Below are 20,808 nucleotides of genomic sequence, written 5' to 3' on the forward strand. Positions count from 1 at the left end.
CGGCGGGCCGGGCGGCGCGGACGGAGCCCGGCTCTGCAGGCGCCTTTGTCTGCCACCCCCGCCGGCCAAGCCACCGGCGGCCCCGCAGGCAGGGGAGCCTTGCCAGCCCACGCCGGCCTCCTCGCCCAGCCCAGGTGGGACGCTCGGGCCCCGCCCCAGCCAAGGGCGCGGGAGGGGGGGGGGAGGCGCGCGGACTACAAGGTCCAGCATCCTCCGCGGCCCCCTGGCCCCCTCCCCGCGCCTCCCTCCGGCTCGCACCAGCTGACAGCTGCCGCGGCCGCCCCGGGAATGGATGGACCCCGCCGGCCTCGGCCTCCGCGCCCGGAGAGGGCGAGGCGCTAAGCCGGGTGCGGCTCGGGCTGGACGGGGGCCAGCCGAGCCGCGCGCCCCTGCCCCCCCGCAGCGCCGGCTCCGGCCGGGGGGCCGCCTCCGCCGCCGCCAGGTGAGCCGTGCCCAGGTAGGCGGGCGGGGCCGCGGACCAGCCTCTCCCCCCCGGCGGAGGGGGGCGCCGCGCCACGGCCTCTTTCCCGGGCCGCTGCGGCCTCGCGCGGCTGGCGCATGAGGGGCCCGGGCCCGTCGGGGGGCTGCGGGCAGCGGCGGTGAGCGCATGGAGCGGGGGGCGCCGGGGGCCCCCTCCGGCCCGGGCCCGGGCCCCTTCTGGACGGCGGTCTTCGACTACGAGGCGGCGGCCGAGGAGGAGCTGACGCTGCGGCGCGGGGACCGCGTGGAGGTGCTCTCGCAGGACGCCGCCGTGTCGGGCGACGAGGGCTGGTGGACGGGGCAGCTGCAGGGCAAGGTGGGCGTCTTCCCCAGCAACTACGTGGCCGGCCCGCGGCCGCCCCCGCCCGACGTGCCCTTCCAGGAGCTGCGCCTCGACGAGCTGGTGGGCGCGGGGGGCTTCGGCAAGGTGTACCGGGGCGCGTGGCGCGGCCGCGAGGTGGCCGTCAAGGCGGCCCGCCGGGAGCCCGGGGAGGACCCGGCCGCCGCCGCCGAGAGCGTGCGCCAGGAGGCCCGCCTCTTCGGCCTGCTGCGCCACCCCAACATCATCGCCCTGCGCGCCGTCTGCCTGCGCCCCCCGCACCTCTGCCTGGTGATGGAGTACGCCCGGGGGGGCCCCCTCAGCCGGGCCCTGGCCGGCAAGAAGGTGCCCCCCCACGTGCTGGTCAACTGGGCCGTCCAGGTGGCCCGCGGCATGAACTACCTGCACCACCAGGCCCCCGTGCCCATCATCCACCGTGACCTCAAGTCCATCAACGGTGAGCCCCGGGGGGAGCGGGGGGGTCAGGGGCATTTCCCGGGCAGGCCTCTGGAGCCCCTCCTGCCCCGGGACGCAACCCGGAGAACAGGGGTGGGCGGGCGACGGGATGGCCTGGCCACAGGGCGCTTGAGGGGGCTGGGGGGCTGATGCCCGCCCCTTCCGGGGCACTGCCAATGCCACCCACCTTCCCCCCCCCCTCCTCTCTAGTCCTGATCCTGGAGCCCATTGAGAATGATGACGACCTGAGCGGGAAGACCCTGAAGATCACGGACTTTGGACTGGCACGCGAGTGGCACAAAACCACCAAGATGAGCGCGGCGGGCACCTATGCCTGGATGGCGCCAGAGGTCATAAGGCTCTCCCTCTTCTCCAAGAGCAGCGATGTCTGGAGGTACGGGGAGGGCTAGGGGGGTCTCCAGTGGGTCGGCTCAAGAGGCTGAAGCACGGGTGGGGAGGGGGGCTGCTGCAGTTTTGCTTGCTCCCAGGCCAGCTGCCCTGCCTGGGGGCAGAGATGGGGGAAGGCTTGGGGGGGGGGCAGGCCAGGGGGGGCGCTTGCAGCCCTCTTGGGCCTTCACTCTCTGCCTCGCTGTTTTTGTCGGCCCTTCCTAGCTTTGGGGTGCTGCTCTGGGAACTGTTGACCGGCGAGGTCCCCTACCGTGAGATCGATGCCCTCGCCGTGGCGTACGGTGTGGCCATGAGCAAGCTGACGCTGCCCATCCCCTCCACCTGCCCCGAGCCCTTTGCCCGCCTGCTGGAGGGTAAGTGAGAGCTCCCTGGGGGCCGGGGGCATTCAGGCTTTGGCTTGAGGTGCTTTGCATGTGGGGTTGTGTGGAGGTGGAAGAGAGTCCTTTTTCTCCCCCCTCCCTGGTCTACCTGCCCTAGCCTGTTCTCTGTGCTTCCCCTCCTCCAGGCTAGTCCTGAAAGGAGAAGTGTGGGGGAGGCGGTGGTCATCTCCCTCTGAAAACCTTGCTTTTTGTCCTGGAAGTCCTCCCCTTGAAGCTGTCTTGTGCAGTGGCTCGGCAGCCCTCCATTCCATCACACTGCACAGGACTCAGAGGGAGTCTGGCTGTTCATGTTCCTGGGCGGCCCGCTGGCATCCGGGCGGCCCTGGGTTCGGCCAAGAGGCAGTATGGGGCCTCAAGAATCCTCCTGTCTTCTGAGCCCCCCCCCCCACATCTTGCAGAGTGCTGGAGGCCGGACCCCCACGCGCGCCCAGACTTTGGCTCCATCCTGCAACAGCTGGTGGCCATCGAGCAGTCAGCCATGTTCCAGATGCCCCTGGAATCCTTCCACTCTTTGCAGCAGGACTGGAAGGTGGAGATTGCGAGCATGTTCCAAGAGCTGCGCACCAAGGAGAAGGTGTGTGCCCCTCCCTCCCTCCCTCCATTTACAAAGGATCCTGGGCAGGGGTCCAGCTCAATCCCTCCTGGACTCCCCTGACTCCAGAGATGGAGACGGGTGGTCTAGCCGGTAGGTTACCGTTCCCCTTGGCACCGGCTCAGATGCACACCTGCCCTCCTTTCCTTCTGGGGTCGAGGGCCAGGGCAGGCGCTAGGAGCCCCACCTGGTCTCCTGCGGCCACCTCCTCCCTCTCCTTTGCAGGAGCTGCGGAGCCGGGAGGAGGAGCTGCTGCAGGCCGCCCACGAGCAGAAGACCCAGGAGGCAGAGCTTCGCCGTTGGGAGCAAGAGCTGGCCGAGCGGGAGATCGACATCGTGGAGCGGGAGCTGAACCTCATCATGACCCAGATGGGGCAGGAGAAGCCCCGGGTGAAGAAGCGGAGGGGGCACTTCCGGGGCTCCCGCCTCAAGCTACGGGACGGGAACCACATCAGCCTCCCCTCGGGTAGGGCCTCCTGTGCCTGGGGAAGCGCAAAGCGCTCGAGGGGGCTGGGTTGTCCTGGGGCTGCAAACAGGCCTTGGCAGGCTCAGGAGAGGGGAGGAGGAAGGGGAAGCAGGTCTTGGCCGTGGGATGCTAGCTCCCACTCACGCCCTTCCTCCCCTTGTCCTCCAGGGTTTGAGCACAAGATCACAGTGCAGGCCTCGCCCACGTTGGACCGGCGGAAAGGTCTGGGGGCCGATGGCGTCAGCCCCCCGGGGAGCCCCATCATCATCCCCCGCCTGCGCGCCATCCGCTGTGAGTACAAACCACAAGCCAGCCCCACGCCAGGTCAGTCGCGGGCAAAAATAGCCCTTCGGGACTTCGGACACAATGCAGTGGGAGTGTGCTGCAGAGCTAGCCCCAAGGCCCCTGTGCCCCAAATGTCTGGCTGGGGTGGCAGGATCTGTACAGGCTGTGTAATCATCTGTACCTGGGGCTCTGCTTGAGTTTACTCTGGAAATTGCAGCTGGTCCAGAACGCAGCTGCACTTGTCCTGACAGGAACATCAGAAGCTGCACATATTCAACATGCGCTCCGTCAGCAGCACTGGCTCCAGATTTAATTCCATATCAAGTTCAAGGTTTTGGATCTAACCTTTAAAGCCCTATGCGGTCTGGGACCACTTTATCTTCAGGACCGCCTCTCCCTATATACTCCCTCAGAGATCCTTATGACCGCCCAATAATAAACCTTTTGGAGGTCCCTGGCTCTTAAGAGTGTCCTGCTGTCCTCGGCCAGGGCCTTTTCGGCCTTGGCCCCACCCTGGTGGAACTCTCTGTCCAATGAGGCCCATGCCCGCGGGACCTAGCTGAGTCCGCAGGGCCTGTAAGAGAAAGATGTTCCATCAGACTTATAGTTGAGGGCAGTTGGCCTCCCTCCCTCCTTCCCCTCCTTTTAATTCCCTTCTTTCTCCTTTGCGGATGTCCCCAGTGACCTTTCCTTTGTCCTACATGTGTCCCTGCTTTGGGATCCTGTCCGTTTTCTCCCCACCCTCTGTTGGCAGCAGTTGAATAGAGGCCGCCACATTAACAGCTCTCCCTGTAGGGATTTATATTGGTGCCGTTGATGTAGAATGAATTTTTAAGCTCAGCTTATGATTGATTGAATTTCTAATGTGTATGGAAATGTGTATTGATATGATGCTAGCTGCCCTGTTGCTGGGGGAGGGCGGGATATAAATAAAACTTTATCATTATTTATTGTAATTCCTTTCCACTCTGTGGAGCCTTGCTGGGCATTGTGAGGTTCGCCCCTTGGATGGCCGGAGTTGGGGATTTTTGGGGAGTTGGGCCGGAGTCTTTTGGGGACTCTTCGTATCATCCAGCATCACCACATGCAAAAAGGCAGCATTTAGACTTCTTAAAACCCCAAGTTTATGGATGCAGGTGAATATTGTCCTGCCCTTTCATTTGCCCCCGGGGGGGGCGGACCCTGGGGGCAGCTCTCAGCCCGCTACTGCTGTTAACCTGTGTCTTTAAGCCCCCCCCCCAACCACAGCAATATAATCCACTCCAAACATAACCATCCGAAGGCCCTGAGAGTGGGATGTGAGGCCAGCCCAGCCTCACCGAGGAGAGTGTTCCTTGAAAGGGGCTGCCCCAGGGAAGGTGGCGCTCCTTATGTGGGCTGCCTCATGTGCAAGAGGGGAAGGGAATTCAGAATAGGGTCTCTCCCGGCTAATGGGTGGCATGGGGTAGGGAAGAGAGCCCGCCTGTGGAGGTCTGAGAGCCCCTCCGAATCGCTCTGTCCTCCCATTCTCCCCGCCCCCCCCCTTGCAGTGACTCCCTTGGATGGAAGCCGGACGTGGGGGCGCAGTACCTTGGCCAAGAAGGAGGAGCTGGTGGGGACCAAAAAGAAAGGGCGGACTTGGGGGCCCAGCTCCACCCTCCAGAAGGAGAGGCTCGGTGGGGAGGAGAGGTACGGGGGGGGGCAGGAGCTGTGGTGGGGGACAAAGAGTGGGATGGGCTGTGCGGGGTGGAATTCTGAATCCTTGGGTGTATGCCAGCCTTTAGGAAGCATAGGTGGAGAGGGAGGAGGCTTGGGGGGAGGGGGAGGGGGAGGGGAGTGCCATGTTAGAGAAGATCCTCAATGGCTCAGTGGCAGAGCATCTGCTTGGCATGCCAAAGGTTCAATCACCAGAACCGCAGGTCTCAGTCGATAGTCCCGACCTTGATGGACTGAGGGTCTGATTCATGTATTCAAGGGCTAATTGGTGCCCTCCCCCCCTCCCAGGCTGAAGTCCCTGGCTGAAGGGAGCAAGCAGTGGTCATCCAGCGCACCCAACCTGGGGAAGTCTGCCAAGCACATGCCCCTGGCAGTGGGCTTCGCCAGCTTAACAGAGATGGGTGAGCATGCCTCGTGCCTGGGGGAGGGGGGAAGCCTGAAGTACTTTGTAATGATTCTGGCGGGCGGGGGGAGGAATAAGTTCAGCCAGAGTGACCCAGCCCTACTGCATCACCCCTGATTCAAGGGTGGGGAGAGGAAGAAAGGCATTTTCAAAAACTGCTAGAAGACCAAATTTTTCAGACATGGAATCTTGGTTTTATTTTGGTCTACAGTCATTTTAGCATTTTGCGGGTTTTATTGAGCAATTTCTGCTGGGGTGGGGGAGGAGCTTAGAAAACAAAACTGATGCCACTCAGAAAACACACACACACACCCCGGTCTCTGTGAGGAGCCCCAGCTCAAAAGCTGCTGCTGTTGGCAGACTCCAAGCCCCCCTACCCCAAGATATGTGCAGAGGAAGAGCAAAGATGCATGGGGGTGATGGGGGGAGTTTTTTCTTTCTGTTTGCTTAAAAACCGGCAGAGGTCTGGCTCACTGTGCTGGGGGACAGCACCCCCCTCCAAAAGGTCTGCCCCAAACACTGAACCGCATTTTTCTCTCTTTCTCTGCCCCCTTCCCCAGAGGAGTATGCGGAGAACAGCCCCCCTCATTCCCCATGTCTTCCCCTCTCTCCAGAGGGGTCAGGGGCCTCTGCCCCCCTGCAGCAGCTGCCATCCAGCTCAGAGGGACCCAAGCGGGGCATGGGGCCGTCGCGTCGCCGCAGTGAGCTGGTTTTATTGGGCTGTGCCTCCATCCTGGCGTCCGTCGCACTGGGTGCAGACCTGGCTGAGATGGCAGGGGAGGGCCTCAGTGCCCCGCTGGGACCCCCCAACTCCCTCACCCTCCTGTCCCTCTCGTCCCTCTCGGACTGCAACTCCACCAAGTCACTCCTGCCCTCAGACAGTGACGAGGCCTCCTGCCTCCCAGAGCCCCGCAGCCCCTCACCTGATTTCCTCTACAACCCCCTGGTGGATATCACCATGGAGAGCTTCAAGAAGGACCCTCGCCAGTCGCTCACGCCCACCCATGTCAGCGCCCCGCAAGTAATCAGCCGAGGACACCGGCGAACGCCCTCCGATGGAGCTATCCGGCAGGCAGGCCAGGGCTCTCTGCAGGCTGCTGACCACCAGGGTGAGCACATGTGCTGGGACTGTGAGCCCCAGAACCTCTAGCTTGAGCACTTGAGCCCTTCCCTGGGGGGGAGTCAGAAGCTGGGTTAACAAAGAGGGGACGGGTTGGCTGTCCTGCTTTCTCTAGCATGTGCAGGCAAGTGTGTGCCCTCTCCTTCCCACCCACACATATTCGTTTACTTCCAGGTGCCCAGGAAGCCCTGCTCTTTCCATGCCTGCTGGACTCCCCCTCCCTTTCCTCTGGCCAGGCCCACCACAGTGTCTTGGAGCAGCCTGCCGCCACTGAAAGGCCAGCGGAGCGCCCTCGGACACTTGCCTTTGCCCCCCGCCCCCGCCCACCCCCGAGCCGCCCCCGCATAGACCCCTGGAAACTCGTCTCCTTCGGCCGGACCCCGGGGGAATCCACCAAGGGCAGCCCTGGGTGCCGTCAGACGCTACTAGACATGGACATGGACGGACAGAACCGAGACAGGACCGTGCCCTTGTGTGGGAGGCGAACCTCCTGTTGTGGCCTGGAGCCGGACATCTCCCATTGACCCCCCTCCCCCTGAGCCCCAGCATCCATCTGTGGGAGAGAGGCGCAGGGTGCTGTATTTATTGACTCGGGCATCCCCGCTCCCTCCAGAGTCGGTTGTGGAGTTTGTTTCCAAGCACTGTGGCTGTTGGGCCAGCAGGGGGCAGGAGTCTTGCTGGCGGTTGGTGCGTGGGTGCGTGTGGGGAGGGTGTTTTCTGTCCTATGCTCCAGGCATCTGTGGCTCTGTTTGTTTTTTTAAACTCTCTCTGAGGACCAGCCTGTCTGCCTTTCTTTTGTTCTTTCCCCTCTACCGTCCGTTCCCCAGGACCTTGTTTCTGCAATGAAAGGCTTACACCAGGGTGCCAGGGCTGAGGGGCTGGCTAGGCAACTGCAGCTCCCCCCTCCTGGCCTGTGTGGACAAGACTGTCTTCCCCCGTGGTTCAGGCCCCACTCCCCATTTCAACTCCCTCCAGTGAGCCTGGTTGGTTGAGTGGTGTTTTCCTCCTGAGCTGGAAAGTGGATAGGGGGCTGAGAGCAGCTTGCTTTGTGCTGAACTCTAGGCCTGGTCTTTATGACCCCAGCATGCGGTAATAAGGGAGGTAGTGTTTCTGGGCATGTGCCAAGGATGGGTTGTAAAACCTGACTCCTCTCCTTCTCAGTTAAGGTGGGAAGGGACATGGGAAAAGATTGATCTGTGCCCTATCAAGTCCACATCCTGCTGGCTTTGCCTTCGGTTACCTTATCTGTGTTTCCATTTAAGAGTCTGGGGGGTCTATAACCCCCCCACATTGGGTGAGGGGCAGGGTCAGCTGCCCTCGGCATCTTCCAGCAAGGTGTTTCCTGTATCCATCCAGAGGCATTCCAGATTGCTGTCTCTGCCCAGCCGAAGGGCCTACCTGCCTCTCCCCACATCTGCAGCATCTCCCAGTCACCAGGGCAGCAGCAGCATCTTTCCTGGCACCAAATGCCCCCATGCCAGGCCTTCCATCCCAGGTTGCTCTGTTTCTCTGGCCCAGCAAGCACAACGGGATTTCTCAGCGCTCTGAGGCAGCTGCCCACGCGTGCTTCCATCATTGCTGGGAGCAAGGGGGAGAATCCCCCTCCCACTCTCCTACCGCAGGGAAGGTGAGAAAGCCCTCCCCAAGCTGTGAGGACAGGAGTGCTTCACAGTGGGTAGCTGTGTTAGTCTGTCTGCAGTAGTAGAAAAGGGCAAGAGTCCAGTAGCACCTTAAAGACAACAAAAATATTTTCTGGTAGGGTAAGAGCTTTCGTGAGCCACAGCTCACTTCTTCAGATACTTCTTCAGACAGGAGTGCTTGGCGGATATGCGGTGTGAGCTTTGGACCAACCCCCCCTGCACTGCAGGGCTCTCGCTTGGTGGTGCCCTGGCCTGGGGCACTGCCAGGAAGCACCTCCCTTCCCACAGGGGGTGGTGCGGGCAGCCTAAACCAGATGCAGGGGGGCCTGGCCCTGCGGCTCTCAAGGCCTGGGGAGAACTGTCTGAGCTTCAGAAAGGGGGAGTCAGCTCCACCTGGTCAGCTGAGGCTGAGCTCCTACAGGGAAGGCAAGGCTTCCCAGACACAGCCTGGAATCCCCAGCCCACCCTGGCATTCACTGCTGGTTTCCTGGGGGGCCTTGTCCATTGTGCAGCCCACCACATTTTGCTCTGGTGCCACTTCTAGCAGGGGCTGGGGGGGGGGGATGTGTCCTGTCCCATGTCAGGAGGAATCTGAGGAATGATTGTCGGGTCCAAGAGTCAGCCGGGAGGCAGGAAGCCCCTGCAGCCAACCTCCCCTCCTGCAAGAAGCTACCTTCAGCAAGCTCTTCCCACCAGCTTCCCTTTTGTAAGGCGGCAACAAGAATTCTGCACACACACACCCATGGATGGAGCACTCTTAAATGCTTAACCAAAAGACAGAGAGGACTGAGAAGGTACCCCCCTACAAGGGGCAGATGGGGCAGAGTGCCTATGGGGGCAGGGGAGCGAAAGTCCCAAGCCCTCCTCACCCTGGAACATCCCCCTGACCTCGGGCTACTCCTGGCCTCCTAGACTGAGGTACTTCACAGGCTGGGTTGTGTGTGTGCGCCTGTGGCCTCTGCTGAGCTTTCAAGGAAGCTCCCGGGAAGGGGCTGCCCACTAAGCACCTACATTTGGTAGTGACGCCACAAGCGAGGCACAGCTGGCAGCTCCCCCCCCCCCTTGTCGGGACAGGCCGGCCTGGGCCGGGCCTAGTTCCTTCCAGCACACCCTGGGACCCTGCCCTCCGGCCTGGCCCCCATCAACTCCCGATCCTCCGGCAAGCCCCCTGCCCGGGCTCCGCAGGATCACCGTGCCTCCCTCCCCACCCGCCGGGTGTTCCTCTGGGTCGGGCGCTGCTCAGCCGGCCCTGCAAAGTTTCCCTCTTCGGAAAGGAATAAATGCGCGACCCCGGCAGCGTTTGGGCGAAAGGCTACATTGCGGCGTGGGGGGGGGGGGAGGAGGGCAGAAGAGGCGGCGGGGCGGCGGCGTCCGTCGGTCCAGGATCGGGGCGCGCGCGGCCCGGCGGCTCCCCGCGCTACGCCAGCACCCCCTTCTCCCGCCGGCTGCAGCGGCTGATTTTGATCTCGGTCAGCTGGATGTAGCGCAGGACGTTGGTGTCTGCAAGGAAGCCGGGGAGGGGGGAGCTCGTTACCGTCGGAGGGGCGCTGGCGCGGGAGAGGCTGCCGCTGTGCGCCCTTCAAGCCCCGCAGGATCTGGAGAGAGCCCCGCAGCCAGCGATCCCGTGCGCCTGGGATGCGCGGAGACTTTCCCCAGGCCGCCCCCGCCCCCGGCAGGCAGGCAGGCACCCACCTGCGGGCTCGCGGCCCCGGGCCTCTCGAAGGTAGAGCAGAGCGTTGTCGTAGTCGCCCAGGTGGTAGAAGGCGACCCCGGCGCGGTACATGGCTTTGAAGTTGCTCTTCTCCTTGGCCAGCACCTTGAGGCAGTACTCCCGCACCCGCTCGTAGTTCACCAGCTCCGACTGCAGCAGGCAGGCTGCCCAGAGAGAGAGAAAGAGCGCCGGCGGGGAAGCGTCAGCCAGCCCAGGGCCCCAAGCCCCCAGCCCCACCAGCGCAGCCCGGCCGCCGCCCAGACCCAGCACTGCTGCTTCCAGCAGTGAAAGAAAGGGGGGGACACGAGTCTGGCGAGAGCCTGCCGGTTCCTTCGGAGGACACGTGTCAGGCCTCAGGAGAAGGGGGGTGGTGGAAGGCCACTGACTGAGGGCGGAAGCTTTTAAGAAAGGAATCCCCCCCCTTTGTTCATTCATTCGGAGCCAGCGAGGTGTGGTGGTTAGGAGCGGCGGACTCTCATCTGGAGACCCCGGTTCGATTCCCCACTCCTCCACATGAAGCCTGCTGGGTGACCTTGGGCTAGTCACAGTTCTCTCTGAACTCTCTCAGCCTCACCTACCTCACAAGGTGTCTGTTGTGGGGAGGGGAAGGTGATTGTAAGACGGTTTGATTCTCCTTTTAAAAAGGCAGAGAAAGTCGGCATACAAAAACCAACTCTTCTTCCCCACCCCCAAGCCTCTCCCTTCGGCTGCCTCTGGGTTCAGGTCAGGGTACTGGCTGTCACCGACAGAGCCTTGCGGGCCTCGGATCTTCTCCTCTGCAGGGCTGCCTCTTCAGGTCTACAGGAATCTGGCAGTTTCAGCCACCCCCGCGAAGCCTTCAGAAGATGCCCCCCTTCCCTGCAAAGAGGTCAGAGCCACCGCTCCCGGCGCCCCCACCATTCCCGGCTGGGGTTCTCCTCCTGGGGGAATGTCCCGCCTGACCCGGCCAGCAAAAGCACCCCCTGCTCCTCGCTTGTCCCTATGCGTGAAACTGAATGGGGCAGGAGGGGCGCTTAAGAAAAGGGCCAGTGCTGTCATTTTATTGCCTATGTACACTTGTAGGCGATTTTCGTCGCATTTTTATTATATGTGCCAGACTACTTTTTGCATTTTTAAAAATATTGTGATCCAGCTTCATTATAGTTTGTTTTACTTATTTATTTATTTATTTATTTATTAAAAATATGTCCTGCCTCTCCTCCTGGTTCAAGGTGGCTTATAATTGTTTCACTGAACTGTTCTCTATTTTTAAATCTAGTTTTGTGACATTGTTAGCTGTGTGTGTTATCCTTTTTTCATTGTTTTCCAGTTTTCTAATCCAGTTTTAACGATTGCATTTCTGTTTTTGTTTTTTTAATGCAACGTACCTTGAGCCTCAGGATTTCTCCGAATAAAATATCAATAAAGCGTTTGATACGGTGGTGGCCGCCTGGCCCTTTTCTCTTCGGGGCATTACGTTCTCTCCCCCTAGCTGCCCAGGGTCAGGCACTGTGCAGACCCTGCTACGCCAAAGGGGGCTGGTTCCCCGACACCCTGAAGTAGGAGGGTGGTGGTTTGGCCAGGGCTTCTTGCATTTCAAAAGCGAAACGCAGAACCCCGGCTGTGGGTCATCTCACCTGACCTGAGAGACGCTGCCCCCTCAGAGGCCAGCAGCCAGGTGCCCTAAGAGGAAGAGTGAGCCCCCCCCCCAGTGGCTGTAAGGGAAAGGCCTTCTGCCCAGGGAACGGTCCTACAGTGCAGGGCTCTGCTCTGAATAGCTCTTGGGAGGTAGTAGACTTTGCCCGCGCGACTTTACTCTGGAGTCCAAACCCAGAGGAGACGGGACTTCCCTGCTTCCAGCTGGAACGCACCAGTCTCCCCTCCGCCACAGGGAGAGGCAGGTCAAAGGCTCCCCGTGGGCGCGCAACCGGGCCTCCTCCCCCGCGGGCGCCCCCCCCCCGCCAGTCTCTACCTGTCAGGCTGTTGTAGCACTCGATCTCGGTGCTCTCCGCCAGCGCCCGCTGCTCCTCGGTGAGCCGGTGCCAAGCCGCCCTGCCCAGCAGGCTCTTCTCGGCGGCGGGCTCTGCCAGCCCCGGCCCGGCGGCCTCAAGCCCCTTGAGCTGCAGGAGGGCCCGGTGGTACTTGCCGATGGCCTCGCGGAATTTCTTCTGCTTGTAGCAGCGCTGGCCCTCCGCCTTGAAGTCCACGGCCTTCTGGACTTTGGCTTCCATCTCGGCGCCTCCGACCACGGCCGCCGCGCCGCCCCCGCTGCCCTCCGGGCAGCTCTTCTCCATCTCCCCCCCTGTCACGGGCAGTGGCCCATGCCGGGGCAGCTTCAGCGCCGGCCTCCGCGGCGCCGCCGGCCACAGGGCGCTGTGCATGGGGGCGAGAGCCCGCGGACCGGCCGGCCGGCCTGCCCGCCCGCCTAGGACGCCGCTCCGCTCGGTGGAGCGGCGGCGGCAGCAGCTTCAGCACCGAGGACAGCGCTCCAGTGCATTGTGGGAAATTCTCTCTGCATCCGCATCATCAGCCGCCCGCCTGACCTCCGATGTCTCTGGACTCTAGAAAAGCAGGCAGCGGCCAAGGCGGGCCCGAGCCAGGCTCAAGGCTCCCACCCCCAACCCCCAGCAAACGGACTCCGCCTAAGAAGCCCCGTGGCCATGCTCCATTGCAAAAACATTAAAACTCCAGGGTGTGTTTGGGGGAGGGGCGATAGAGACAGGAGGCGCCATTCCCCATCTGCGGTGGAGTGCACAGCAGAGCCCCAAACGCCCCCCCCCAACAGAATTTTCAATGGGCTGAAACAAAGATCGACCAGGGCAGAGCTTCTCCCAAAAGCCTGGCGCAAGAAATGCCAGAAGGAAAACCAGAAGTGTGAGCACTGGCCAAGCGCCTTTCCTTACCACTGGGGAATACAGCCTAAAACTCAGAGCTGGGGGAGGGGTGGGGGCTGTCGGGTTCTTTCTGCCACAAGGAAGGCTTTCCACCAGCTTGGAGGAAAAGGGCCTTGAGGGAGTCCAGTCCATTGCCTGCTGATTGGGTGTGTGTGTGTTTAGCTGGGAACAGATGCTCCCTTTCAAAGTAAGACACCGGCAGGCCAAGGTGTAGGACCACCCCCTTTGGCTAAACCATAGCCAGGCCCAGGACTCCACCCATTAAGCCTTTTCTGTCTCCTAACAGAGGCAGATTCTGGATTACACCCTCTTCTCTTTTTCTTCAAGTGGGGGTACCACTCTTTCCCCAGTGATCTAGACAGGCAGCAGGCCCCAGCCCAGGAGTTCAATGTGCTGTGTGTGTGTGTGTGTGTAGCCTACATCACATGACCTTTCAGCTAAAGAGCTCAAGGCAGCATCCAGGGCTCTGCATTCCTCTAGTTTATCTTCACAACAACCTTGTGAGGTAGGTTACACTGGCCTAAGTTCACCCAATGAATTTCAGAGGAAAGTGGGGATTAAGGACCAGCCTCCTCCCTCCCAGATTAATGCTCTATCCCCTGCTCCATCCCAGGACTAGCCTTTCCACTTTCCAAGAAATATGGGTATGTGCAGCGTGGGTGTTTGTTGCCTGCCCCTTGGGGGCCTGATGTCCTAGCCTGCGCATCCCGTTTTGGTTGGAGAAAGAAGGCCAGGGCCCCAGCAGCTGGACACACAGAGCTTGCGGTGGGGAGGAAGGCAAACGGCCCCAAAGAGGAGCAGCAGGAAAAGAGGACGCAAAGGAGTGAAGGGCACACACTTTATTAGCAACTTGTGGAGTCCCGCTTCTTCTTCTTTTTTTAGGCGGACCTACAGAAACTCAAGACTGCAGCCCTGAGGGCAAAACTCCCCCATCCCCCAGGCAAGGCAACAGGACAGTGGAGACAAAGCAGAGGAGACAGAAACCGCAGCAAGAGAGTGAGGCAGCAACCCTCCGGCCTGCACTGCATGGAGATATGCAACACCCCGTCCCCACTCCAAGATCTGCCAGGTGGCTGAGGATTGTTCTTGGGATCCTGAGCTCTCCTTCCACCTTCTGGGGGCTCCGATGCCCCAGTTCTTCTCACGTCAGCTAGGTACAGGAAACACTCTCCTGGGGAAGATCCTCCCACCCTGCCCTGAGCCCTCAGGAAGCCCCCAGGCAATCCTGCTTCAGAGTGGCAGGGCTTCCCAGGAAGCCTCTCAAGTAGGCAGAGTCAGTGAGGGCAGGGTTGGTGCTGGCACAGAGCTTCTGAGGCCTGGAGTATTTCCGGAAGGTGGCGTGGAGGGTGGAGCTGGGGCCCCGAATGGCAGCCCGGGCCATAGATGGATACACCACAGATAGCTCTGACTCACTGCAGTGGGGGGAGAAAAAAGGGGACAGGATGGAGGGGGGAGACCCAGCATGGGCTACGCTGAACTTCAAGGAAATAACAATGCTCTGGCTCATTCAACAAGTTAATTCTGTTAGCCAATAAACACTTTCAAAACAAGCACCAGCAATTAGCAATTGAACTTGCCTGCAGTTGAGGAAAGGCTGAGCCAGGACTTTCATGCTTCACTTGTGAGACTGCTCCCCCTTGGTGGTCAGAGGCATCTCATCACCATTTGGCTTCAAGACCCACTTTATGGGGTGAAGCGGAAATAACCCTGATGCTCTTTTGCTAAAGGTCTGTTGGTAGGAATGGCCTGGCGGTAGGGAGGGACAGGTGGAGGTGGGGAATCTGGGGCAGAAAAGGTGGGGGCAGGATAGAGTAAGCTGAGAGTTGGTTGAAATTGAAGCATTGGTGGTGATGGTGCAAGATCTCTCCCTGGGGAACCCACTGCCCTGCGGGAGTGGCTCTGGCTTGCCACATGCTCTGCTGGTATATCTGTCAATGTTAGATTTTGGTTTATACACATAAGAATTCTTCAAGCTTCGATTGGTACCAGTGCAGGAAAGATTAAAGGGGTTAGCAAATTTTGCAGCTACCAGAGAAGCCTCCAAGATGGAGACACTCAGCAGTTTTGGAGCTCTTAGTGCACAGAAATATGAGAAGGGGAGGAACATGCCTAGGAAAGCCCAAGGGAAAACTCACCCCCCCCCCAACCACACACACACACTACCAGGCAGCTGTGAGAGATCACACCCTGGGGCCCTCTCTCCTTCCAGTGCCACGTCTGCACCCAAGCACTCCCCTCCCGGGTGCCAACTCCTACCTGTATGTGTGGAGTTTGGGGGAATCTTCCTGTGGGGTCTGTGAGCCTACAGGGCACCCTTCACCCAGGACTCGCTGCGCCAGGCACAGGGCAGCAATGGATAGCCGAGCCGGCTCAACACCCACCGTGTCTGCCTCCATCAGGGAAAGCTCCATAAAATACATTGCCAAGCACTGGACCTGAGGAAGGAGCAAAAGGGGCAGCTCACACTGGGAAAGGGAGCCCTCGAGTCCCCACACCTGACCCAGCATCCCTCCCTCCCCAGCCTGGACTCCTGAGAGCAGCTCCAAGGGCTGTGCTTCTTCTGAGCATGCCAAGCATCCATCCCCATGCGCGTGGAGTCAGGAAGCAGAGCTGGCCAGGAAGGAGGTGGACACCACGGCCAGGCCCTCCCCACCCCACTGTCCCTCACCTCCAGGCTGGCACAGTCCACTTCGGCCAGCAGGCGAAGCAGGGGCATGGGGTTGGCATAGTGCAGCTCAAAGTGGAGGTGGGAGAGGATTTTGCGCTCCATGCAGAGGAGCTCCTTTGGGCTGAACGAGTCCTCCATCATGAAGCACAGCTGGGGGGGCTGAAGGGGAGAAGGGCAGGCCAGGCATGAGGTAGGCCCATGAAGAATGCTGCCCCCTCCCCTGGGCCAAGGAGACCCTCTGCTAATGGCGGGGTGGGGGGTGGCAGGGAGACTTTCTTTTCTTTCTTTCTTGGCTGGGCTTTGTAGGAAATGGTGTCAGCCCCCGACCCTCTCCTCCTGGCTCCTGCACCTCTCAGCAGGGGCCAGGCAGGCAGGCAGGAGCCGCCCAGGCCAGCCACAAAACCCAGGGAGGCTGCCTCGGCTCTTACCTGGGGGCAGGTGCGCTCCTCGACCTTGCAGGCCAGAAAGAGGCAGGTGATGCTGATGAGCTGGAGTCTGGCCACCCGCACCTGGTTCCTTCTCAGGTAAGCGTTCATGAGGTAGACGGCCAAGTAGAGCGTGTCGTCTGCCAGCTTCAGGTACTCCTGAGAAGTGGGGAGGGTGAGGAGGAAGCCAGCCGCCCCCTGTGGCCAGGCAGGCAGGCGGGGAACCCCTTCCTTGGGGGCGCCCACAGGCTTTGGTGGGCTTGGGACAGGAGCAGGGAGATCTGAGGGTAGCTGCCCCCCCCCTCAGGGAGCAGATCGGCCAGGTGGGATTCTCAGCAGCCCCTGGCCCCGTGCGTGCGTGGGAATCGGGACCTACGTGCACCTGCACCAGCCAATCGACAAGCAGAGCCCGCCTCTCCGCAGTCATGGCCCGGGGCACGTCGGAGGCTCGGAAGGAGAAGCGCCGCTGCTCCTGCTGGGGGAGGGAAAGAGGAGCGAGGGGAGCTGCCGGGCCGGCCCAGAGCCCGGGGAGGGAAAGGCCTCCGGCTGGGTCTTGGGGAGGGGGGGGGCTGCCCCCCAGGCTCACCATCAGGCTGCGGAAGATGTCGTAGGCGTACTGCTGCTCCACCCCCATGTCCATCCGCTTCATGGCTTGGGCCAGCGCCCGGCCCAGGGTCGCGGAGAGCGGGGCCGCTGAAGGGGCAGGGCGACACGACAGCGCTGGGTCGGCCGGCCGCTCGCTCGCTGCGGGGGCCTGGCTGCCGCGCTGGGAAGGACCCCCCCCCCAATTCCCAGCTGCGGAGCAGGGACTGCGGGGGATTCCCTCCTGGGGATTCCCTCCAAGGCCCCGGAGCCGCCCAGGCCGCCCGCCCTCGCCCCCCCGCCCCCCTACCTCTCCTCGGAGGGCTCTCCGCGGCGGCGGCGTGGGTGGGGCAGGCGGCCCCCGCCTTCTGCGGCGCTCCATCCCTCCCCCGGCGCTGCAGGGCCTTCTTGGAGAGGAAAGCCAGGCGGAGAGCAGGAGTGGGCCCCGGGCAGCGGGGAGGGGGCGCCCCAAACCGCCGCGCCAGCAGAGCCCCGCAGCCCAAATGCCCCGCACGCCCAGCTGCTCTCGTGATGGCTGGCACGTGTGAAGCCGCCGGCCCCTCGAGGCCGAATTTCTGCCGGGCAAGCGCGTTGGGCGTTCGAGAGGCTGGAGACCCCTCCTCGCTGACCGCCGCCCCCCCCCGGCGCGCCAAGAGGGACGTCCCCCCTCCCAGAGACCACCCCCCTTCAGGAGAGCGGAGGGGCAGGGAGCGCCCGCCTCCAGCTCCAAAATAGCAACTTCCCCTGGAAAGGAGACCCCCCCCCTCCACGCGGCGGCCCAGCTCCCCCTCTCCCCCGCCCACGGGCTCCGCCCCCAGCAAGAAGGGCGGGGCTGCAGGCCGGCCAGAACCGTCGGAGGGAGCCTGCCGAGAGCGGCCGGCCCCCCTCCAGGATGGAACAAGGGGCAGCTGGTTGTCAATGGGGAAGGGGGCGGCAGGGACAGAGGCAAGAGCAAGACCCCTTCCCCATCCCGCTCGGCGTCGGAGCGGGAGAGAGCCGAGCCCTTCCGCGGCCGTCGGAGGGACCAGCAGCGCCGGGGAAGCGCCCGCTCGACCCTGCAGGATGCGCCGCCGGGAAGGAGCAGCGAAGAGGAGGCGGAGGCGGGTCGTTGCTCATCTGGGCCTCCACCTCAGGCGCCAGGCAGACGTTCCACAGGTAAGGAGCCCTGGCTGGTCTTCCGAAGGCGCCAACGGCCGGGCAGCCAGGACCACCCTCACCCCCTCGCGCTTGAATCGGGGCCTTAACCAGTCGGGGGGGGCGGCTTTCTGCCCCGCACCCTGTGACGCTCCCCGCAGAGAGGCGGGTGGGCGCCTGAGTAGGCCCGCTTGGGGCGACTCCGAGACCCGGCCCTGGGATCGCGGCCCTGGGAGCTCCCCGACAGCCTCCGGCACTCACCTGCCTGGCTCCGCGCTGGCCGTTGGTGCTTCTCAGGGGCTCCCGGGGCTCTTCGGCCTGCAAGCCAGCCCCGAGAGAGAGAGGGAGGGGGAATGAGGCGGGGGCGACCCTCACCCCCAGAGCGCCGCCGCCCCCCCGGCAGGGAAAGAGCGTGGCCCCTGCCCCGCCTGCTCGCCGCCTTCCCCCCCTCCCCGGCCCTGCGCCTCCAGCCGCCGCTTGGCCTCGGCGGCCACGAGGCCGGCTTAGCGCCAAACCCGGATTGTCCCCGCCATACCCCTCTGGGCAACCCTGGCTGGCTCCCCGGCGCGGCCAACACCCCGGCCATGGACCGCAGGACGAGCCCCAGCCGGAAAGGGGGTTAATGAGGGCTCCGCCCAGGGGAGCCGCCCTTTCTCCCTCCCGGGCCCAGCAGAACCTCCACGCTCAGAGGCAGTATACCGCGGAGGTGGAAGAGAACAGGGTCAGCCCTCCTCCTGGACGGACCACCAGCCTTGCCCTTGTGTGTGGGGGTGGTTCTTATGGTGGCGCCCAGCCCGTTCCCTTCCATGCTGGGAAGAGGACCAGTGCCAGGAAGCTTTTCCCGAAAAGGCTGGAGAAGCATCTGGGGGAGTGTCCCACCACCCTGGGCTGAGGAGACTCCTGGTTTGCCCTGCGAACAAACCCAAGCAAGCCTCTCCAGTCCTCTAGCAAGCGGGCCCCACCATCTCCTGAAAATCTCCCAGGTGGTGTAGGGGTTCCAGGGAGTTTGGTGGTGAAAGGTGTGTGTGTGTTGTTGGGCCCAGTACCTGCACCAGCACTGCAATCCCCAAACAGGCAACAAAACCTCTCACACCCACCCCTTCAGCCACCATCACATTATAGCTTTGGCCTTTGGTTGTGGGAAAACCTCTCCCCCCCCCACCCAGTTATTTGTCAGCCCCATAATGTGTGAAGTCCTGGAATCCAGCTGTCCTTCCTACTCTCCTTTATTCTTATTTAACTACTGATTTCACACCTTTTCCTCTGCAAAGGTAATACTGCCTCCGGCTGAAGAGGAGACAGAGAGCATGGCCTGCTCAAGCCGGTCTGCTGGGATCCCCCTCCCCCCCCCCCCGCTGAAATATGCCTCCCCCCAGGTGCCCTTGAAGTCCTCTGGGGCACTGGGCCTCTGGTGGCAATTTGACATTTGCACTGTCATGGTTGAAGATAAAGTCACTCGTTTGGGAAAGCCCCCACCCCCCAGCTCTGATTTCTGAGCAGGAGCATGAGGAAATTTATGTGAACCGAGCAAGCAACTCTGTGGCCACTAGGTCAAGTGCCCCTGGCCAGAGGGCCAGCAATAGCCACATACCATACAGGCCACCCCAATGGGCAAGTTCAGAAAACACCAGCTGAGTGGCCATGGCCACTGATCGCGGTTCTTGCCCTGTGGCCAGGACTTTCCACTGGTTTCCTGTTGTAGCAGCTCTGGGAATGCACCACAGAAACATTTTTTTCAGGGGAGGAAAGAGCCAGCACTTTTGGGGAAAACGGCCCTGCAGGTAGGTATGAGTCAGGCTAACCTGACTGCCCCCCCTTTTTTGCTCACTGGGGGGGGTGTCTTCCCCAGAATCACTGCCCTGTCCTTCACCTTCTGTACAAACCCTCTCTCACCCTGCTCTGCTGCAGCACCAGCATTTGCAAAGCTGTCCCCCCCCAACCAAAACCAGCCCGTGGCAAACACAAGGGCAGGCCTGGCTTTACAGCAAAAAGAGCCCCACACCGCCTAGAAACAAAAAAAGGAAACATTTTATTGCTTGTACCGTACAAACCCAGGGCAGAGGCTGGCCCTCCAAGGCCTACAGAAGCCAAGCAAGCAGCGCCCCTTGGGAGACTCACCTCCCCCCCATTTCACAAACTGAGCTGGGGGGGGGGCTGGTGTCCAGTGCTGAAAAACACCCCGCAGCACCAGAGCAGGCTTCACACTAAGGCGGCTAAAACAGGCCAGTATTAAGTTAATAAACTTCAACTATCACAACTACAGAAACAGAGAGAACACTTTTATTTTTTAAAAACCCCAATGTAAAAAGTAAAAAAAAAAAAAATCTCTATCCAGGCTTCCCCAGAATTCATATACTTGTTGTCTGGTTTAAGAGTTCCTACACAGCATTATTTCAATTCAAAATGAGTTTCCTAAAAGGCAAAGTTGTCAGGGGGCAAGCACCTGCCCCCTAGGGCTCCAAGTTGGGAGACGGGGCTAGCGGGCACAGGTGGCACATGAGGTGGAGATAAGATGGCAGCGCCACACTGCCAGCAGCAATGGAGGGGCAAAGGGAGGACTCTGGCCTGTCCTTTTCTTCCGCTGTGGCCACTGAAGGTCGGACTGCAAAGCCCAACCACCACCCCTTGCTGAAGGCAGCTGGTGGGCACAGCTCTTTGGAAAGGGTGCCATTCAGCCTTGGCTAGAGAAGCTGTGGCTGCGGGATCCCTCCAGGGAGGCTAGCACCACCCGATAACATTAACACCCCCACGTGCATGCTGAAGAAGTCAAGTTGCATGGCTGGGAGCGCTCTTGCGCCTAACTGCCCAACAACACAACTGCGTCAGCAGCCATGGTCAGGCAGCTGCACCACGACACAACTGACCCAGTTCCACTCCAGCCACCCAAGATGCCCCCAACTGGCTCACTTCCTGCAGTCAGCACCCCAGATAAGTGAGCAGTGGGGGAGGGGTTCCTTGGGGCGGTAAAAGAAGGCCCCTGACTTCCCCCACAAGATCACCAGCCAGGCTCTGCAGAAGGCTCCCTGAAAGTAGAAGCCCAAGGGGAGATGCTTGGAAAAGAAGGCGCTTGAAAGTGGCAAGACACTGTGTGGCAGGAAGGGCTTCCCCCCCAAAAAAGCAGCCCCAGCTGCACCCAGAGGAAGCAGGTTTCTTCCTGAAGCCCAGTGAGAC

At 61.5% G+C, this 20,808-nt stretch overlaps 3 protein-coding genes across 3 annotated transcripts; 1 reads left to right on the forward strand and 2 right to left on the reverse strand.

Annotated features, from left to right (window-relative positions):
• Positions 1–1,078: 1,078 nt before the first annotated feature.
• MAP3K10 (mitogen-activated protein kinase kinase kinase 10) lies at positions 1,079–7,128 on the forward strand. Its single transcript, XM_056847066.1, has 10 exons — positions 1,079–1,256; positions 1,466–1,649; positions 1,868–2,016; positions 2,442–2,617; positions 2,861–3,101; positions 3,270–3,392; positions 4,916–5,054; positions 5,370–5,482; positions 6,045–6,593; positions 6,779–7,128. Exons 1-10 carry the CDS (start codon positions 1,094–1,096, stop codon positions 7,126–7,128), a joined length of 2,187 nt encoding a protein of 728 aa, XP_056703044.1. The 5' UTR covers positions 1,079–1,093.
• Positions 7,129–9,661: 2,533 nt separating this feature from the next.
• Positions 9,662–12,174, reverse strand: TTC9B (tetratricopeptide repeat domain 9B). The gene is made up of 3 exons (XM_056846322.1): positions 11,907–12,174; positions 9,937–10,119; positions 9,662–9,744 (listed from the first exon to the last, which is right to left on the reverse strand). The coding sequence occupies exons 1-3, from the start codon at positions 12,163–12,165 to the stop codon at positions 9,662–9,664; spliced, it is 525 nt and encodes a 174-aa protein (XP_056702300.1). The 5' UTR covers positions 12,166–12,174.
• Positions 12,175–14,032: 1,858 nt separating this feature from the next.
• Positions 14,033–18,946, reverse strand: CCNP (cyclin P). The gene is made up of 9 exons (XM_056846323.1): positions 18,893–18,946; positions 17,506–17,955; positions 16,814–17,078; positions 16,508–16,614; positions 16,298–16,396; positions 15,925–16,080; positions 15,497–15,655; positions 15,085–15,263; positions 14,033–14,240 (listed from the first exon to the last, which is right to left on the reverse strand). The coding sequence occupies exons 1-9, from the start codon at positions 18,944–18,946 to the stop codon at positions 14,033–14,035; spliced, it is 1,677 nt and encodes a 558-aa protein (XP_056702301.1).
• Positions 18,947–20,808: the final 1,862 nt, after the last annotated feature.

The sequence above is a fragment of the Euleptes europaea genome, chromosome 3 (genome assembly GCF_029931775.1).
Source record: "Euleptes europaea isolate rEulEur1 chromosome 3, rEulEur1.hap1, whole genome shotgun sequence".
Taxonomy (NCBI): Eukaryota; Metazoa; Chordata; class Lepidosauria; order Squamata; family Sphaerodactylidae; genus Euleptes; species Euleptes europaea.

Bases quoted from the DNA above. Each gene is read 5' to 3' on its own strand.
- MAP3K10 (XM_056847066.1), top strand. From the start codon at position 1,094: ATGGAGTACGCCCGGGGGGGCCCCCTCAGCCGGGCCCTGGCCGGCAAG. The intron at 1,257-1,465 runs GTGAGCCCCGGG...CCTCCTCTCTAG, and splicing joins TGACCTCAAGTCCATCAACG to TCCTGATCCTGGAGCCCATT. The intron at 2,017-2,441 runs GTAAGTGAGAGC...CACATCTTGCAG, and splicing joins CTTTGCCCGCCTGCTGGAGG to AGTGCTGGAGGCCGGACCCC.
- TTC9B (XM_056846322.1), bottom strand. From the start codon at position 12,165: ATGGAAGCCAAAGTCCAGAAGGCCGTGGACTTCAAGGCGGAGGGCCAG. The intron at 10,120-11,906 runs GTAGAGACTGGC...CTCTCTGGGCAG, and splicing joins GTGCTACAACAGCCTGACAG to CCTGCCTGCTGCAGTCGGAG. The intron at 9,745-9,936 runs GTGGGTGCCTGC...GCTTCCTTGCAG, and splicing joins CCGGGGCCGCGAGCCCGCAG to ACACCAACGTCCTGCGCTAC.
- CCNP (XM_056846323.1), bottom strand. From the start codon at position 18,946: ATGCTCTCTGTCTCCTCTTCAGCCGGAGGCAGTATTACCTTTGCAGAG. The intron at 17,956-18,892 runs GTGTGAAATCAG...GCTGGCTTGCAG, and splicing joins TTACCTTTGCAGAGGAAAAG to GCCGAAGAGCCCCGGGAGCC. The intron at 16,081-16,297 runs GTAGGTCCCGAT...CCCACTTCTCAG, and splicing joins ATTGGCTGGTGCAGGTGCAC to GAGTACCTGAAGCTGGCAGA.